The sequence below is a fragment of the Protobothrops mucrosquamatus genome, unplaced genomic scaffold (genome assembly GCF_001527695.2).
Source record: "Protobothrops mucrosquamatus isolate PMUCROS unplaced genomic scaffold, P.Mucros_1.0 scaffold1756, whole genome shotgun sequence".
NCBI lineage: Eukaryota > Metazoa > Chordata > Lepidosauria > Squamata > Viperidae > Protobothrops > Protobothrops mucrosquamatus.
Window position 1 is genome coordinate 101006 of NW_015387896.1, and position 3972 is coordinate 104977.

Sequence of the window (3972 nt, forward strand, 5' to 3'; positions counted from 1 at the left end):
AAAAGTGGCATAAATCAGTTGATAAACACCAGCACAGACATGCCCTCTATTTGTGCAGGAAGGAATCAAGGCTCCTGGATTCTTAAGGTGTGTTGCAGAAAAGCTGGGTAGTCAGAGAGTTTAAGGTTCTGCTCCCAGTTTTCAAAATGTAGTGGGGTTCAGAGGATTACAGAAGAAAGATACAAAGGGTATGTCCAGGAACCAGGATTTGATTTCAGTTGCCCTTGCTAATAATGCCCAAGGGATCAGAAAATGGCCCTGCTAAAATAGGATTAGTTTATTAACTCATTAACAAAGACAGTAAAATGCCAAAAAAGGAGATGACACCCCTTTCGTTGCTTTGAAAAGGGATAAAGGGATGGGAGACTGTTTTCTTTTCCCTCCAGTAGGGAGGGAGCAGGCCCCCCCTTCCCCAACCTGGGCACCAGGGTCTCACCCCAACACATCACATTAAGGGGGTCCAGAGATGGGTTACCAGGGTTCACAGCCACGTAGCAAAGCACAGTTGTACAGCAAGTCTACAGGGGCACCCTGGAGTTGGTACCCCTGAATCCTGTGCTCCCCTCAACATTCCAAAGGGGGAGCTGGGTACAGTCCCAAATCATCTCCCGGTGAAGCAGCGACCTGAAAGAAGAAGGGATCGCATGAAGATTCACCTGCTGGTGCCTGGGAGGCCTTGACCACAGCTCAGTTATCTATGGTTTCTTGTACATTAAGTTATAGCCACATTTCATCACTGAATACCAATATGTTATAAAACACAGATGTATCATAAACAGCTTTTTTCTCTTGCCACAAAGGATTATCGGCCCAGGAGAAGAGCTGTGGCTTAACGCCGTCTGGAACATCAAACTCTCTGAGGTAAGATCAGTCCCCAACTTAGCCTTCCAGAAGGGCCTTAAAACCTGGCCCTGAGGATTGGTGTGAGGCCGATAGGAGCATTCCAGACTCAAGGTGGATAGTGGACAGAGAGATTCCAGCTCCAGCCTGTTTGTATTTTGCCTCCTTCCTTAGCTACCTTTCTTAATTTTAATATTAATATCTATCATTTTAATATTTTTTTAATGTTTTATACTATTTTTATTTGTTGTAAGCCCCCAAAGAGTCACCAGAGGGCAAGATGGACAGCATATAAATTTAATAAATAAATAAGCCCATGGGGATAGCAGGGCATCTGCTGATCTTTTTGCATAGGGCTGCTGTTTATCCCACTTGTTTCAAGAGTGAAATCGGCAAATTGATTCTTCCAAGGCAGAGGGCTCTATAGGCAGAGGGCTCTAGGAACGGTGCCTTGCTTAAAAAAAACTCTTCAGATTTACAAATAATGTCATGATCAGGGGATGGGACTCATAGGTTACCTCCCAGGTTGAAAGATTTTCTGAGGGAGGGGGCTAAATTAGCCACCCTTGAAGATGAACAGCTATACCTGCCACTGGCCTAAACAGGCTCTCAGGGCCCTTGATAGGCAGGCTGGAATTGTGCAGTTTCTTCAAATATCAGTTCTTTCAGCTTCTCTTTGGGCAAGTCATCCAGCTCCATGTCGAACCTGAACGGTTCCTCAGCAACTGGCTAGTGTGGGGTAAAGAGAGAGAAAAAAAACAGTGTAGAAATTCTGCTTCCCAGTCACATTAAGGCCATGACTTTCTGCCCCCTTCTCCAGTCATCCTTTTAAAACAGGGGTCTTCAAACTCAGCCAGCGTGCCTGCCTGAGGAATTCTGGGAGTTGAAGTCCACAAGTCATAAAAGGGCAAAGTTTGAAGACCCATTTTAAAAAAACAACCCTCTTCCAAGAAAACAACCCGCACCTCATCTGAGGGGTCGTAGTACTGCTCGAGGTAAGGGTGTGCCAAAGACTCCTCCACTGTGATACGCTTATTGGGGTTAAAGGTCAACATTTTATCCAGCAGGTCCAGAGCTGAAAGGGATAAAAAAGTGAAAGGATGCAGGATCAGTTGCTGGACAACACATGGCAACAAGAAGATTCCATTTTGTTTAGGAAAGGAACGGTTGCAATGCACCCCCCAGTGGTAGCAGAGAGCAATGCAGGAAACATTTGGTTTCTGAGATCATTTGTCTCAGCAAGCAGATGGTCTGGAGACTGAGTGGGAGGGCTCGTCCTCCCCATCAGAAAAGCCCAGCTGATTCAGACCAGGAATCTGGGACAGCACCCTCTGTAAAGCACACAACTCTCCCACAAAACAAAAGCAGAGTGCCTCCTAAGTGGATGACAGCCTGTGTTTTTCAAACTTGGCAACTTAAAACGTGTGGACTTCAACTCCCAGAATTCCCTAGCCAACATGCTGGGAGTTGGTCCAGGCATCTTAAAGATGCCAAGACTGAAAAACATTGATTTAAACAGTGGCCACCCCTATGAGGAGAAACATAGTTATCACAGTTACTATAAATTATGTTTTATTTGCTTTCAAAATGATTGACGTTACTGACCAATACTTCTCATCTCTTCTTATGTGGCCAGAAATCTCATATAAATTATAATTTTATATGAAACAGGTCTTCCACGTCTTTGTTCAAAATCTTTGTTGCCAATTTAATATACTATCTGCAAATCAGAGCACTGTGTCAAAAAAATCAATTCACCTTAATTCAAAGATCATCTTCCTCAACTCACTTTTCTTCCTCAAGAACTCCAATCTTTTCCTAGTCCCCCACCCTTAACCAATTTTGTTGTCTTCTCCAGCTGTTAATTCAATTTTTGAAATGAGACAATCCAGAACTAAAAGGTAGTGCAAGCCTAGCTAGAAATATTCTTACATGTGGCAAATACTGACATTTTTCTCTTTAATCCTTTTTTATAATTTGAAGTTTTTCATTACTATAGCATCCTGAATTCATATGTACAATGATTATATCTCTAATAGAACATAAACTTTCCTGGTTATTCAGAGTCTATTCAGATCCTTAAGTCTATTTATCTTAACTCTTATTTAGGAAATAAATAAGTCTAGCAGGATCTTTATACCAATGTTTTCCACTTTGTACTAACAGTGCTGCCTCATGTCTGCCTGGGAAAGACATTGACATAAAAGCTGGATTAACAAATGATGGCCAGAACAGACAATAAAAGACAAAGAGGCTTTGAAAACTGATGTTTGCTGGAAAGAAATGATTTCAGGGAAGACATACAGAATTGGGCAACAGAAATTGGGTGAATCACATGAAAGTAAGTTTCTATACACCAGTGTTATTTACCACCTATAATTTCTTGTATTTTTTTCCTCTAAAAGGATAACATAAACAGAAGACCTTGTATTGAAGCTTTGTGTGTGTGTGTGTGTGTGTGTGTGTGTGTGATATATATACAAATGTGTGTGTGTGTGTGTGTGTGTGTGTGTGTGTGTGTGTGTGTGAGATATATAAACAAATAAACGTGAACACCAGGGAAAATCTTTAAACTACAAAAGTTTAATACAAACGTCAAGCTTTCGTCAGCAACTGCTAACATCATCAGGGCTTAAAAAGCCAGTCAATGGGAGAGTCCTTTTAAGCCCTGATGATGTTAGCAGTTGCTGACGAAAGCTTGGCGTTTGTATTAAACTTTTGTAGTTTAAAGATTTTCCCTGGTGTTCACGTTTATTTGTTTATTTTGAATATGAATGTACCCAGGGATCGTATTTTTAATGTTATTATTAGTATATGTATATATATATATTATAAAACAAAGCGACCACCAAGAGAAATCTATAAAACATATAGAGTTTAATCTACCAAGCTTTCGTCAAGTGCACTTGACATCATCAGGGTTAAAAAGGCAGATGCTGGGAAGGTTTATATACAGTCGTTCAACGCCTGCTTCCGGCTCCTGGAGCGCGTAACTGGCCCCAGCTGATCCTGCTGCACCTCAAGCGTGCTGCCTGCTTTGATGTCCGGCTCCTTTTTCTGAATTCGCGTCCTTTTGAGTGCTGTTACATTCATTATCAGGGTGTTAGGCAGATTCGATGGTAAGGCATCCTT

The 3972-nt window shown here is 41.7% G+C and overlaps 1 protein-coding gene across 1 annotated transcript in view; it reads right to left on the reverse strand.

Annotated features, from left to right (window-relative positions):
• Positions 1-254: 254 nt before the first annotated feature.
• Positions 255-3972, reverse strand: part of LOC107293871 (mitogen-activated protein kinase 1) — a 12242-nt gene continuing 8524 nt past the window's right edge. Inside the window, exons 7-9 of the mRNA XM_015823062.1 lie at positions 1806-1915; positions 1427-1569; positions 255-624 (exon numbers count right to left, since the gene is read on the reverse strand). Of these exons, the coding sequence (XP_015678548.1) occupies positions 1450-1569; positions 1806-1915 (230 nt within the window). The 3' untranslated portion in view covers positions 255-624; positions 1427-1449. The remainder of the gene's footprint in view (positions 625-1426; positions 1570-1805; positions 1916-3972) is intronic.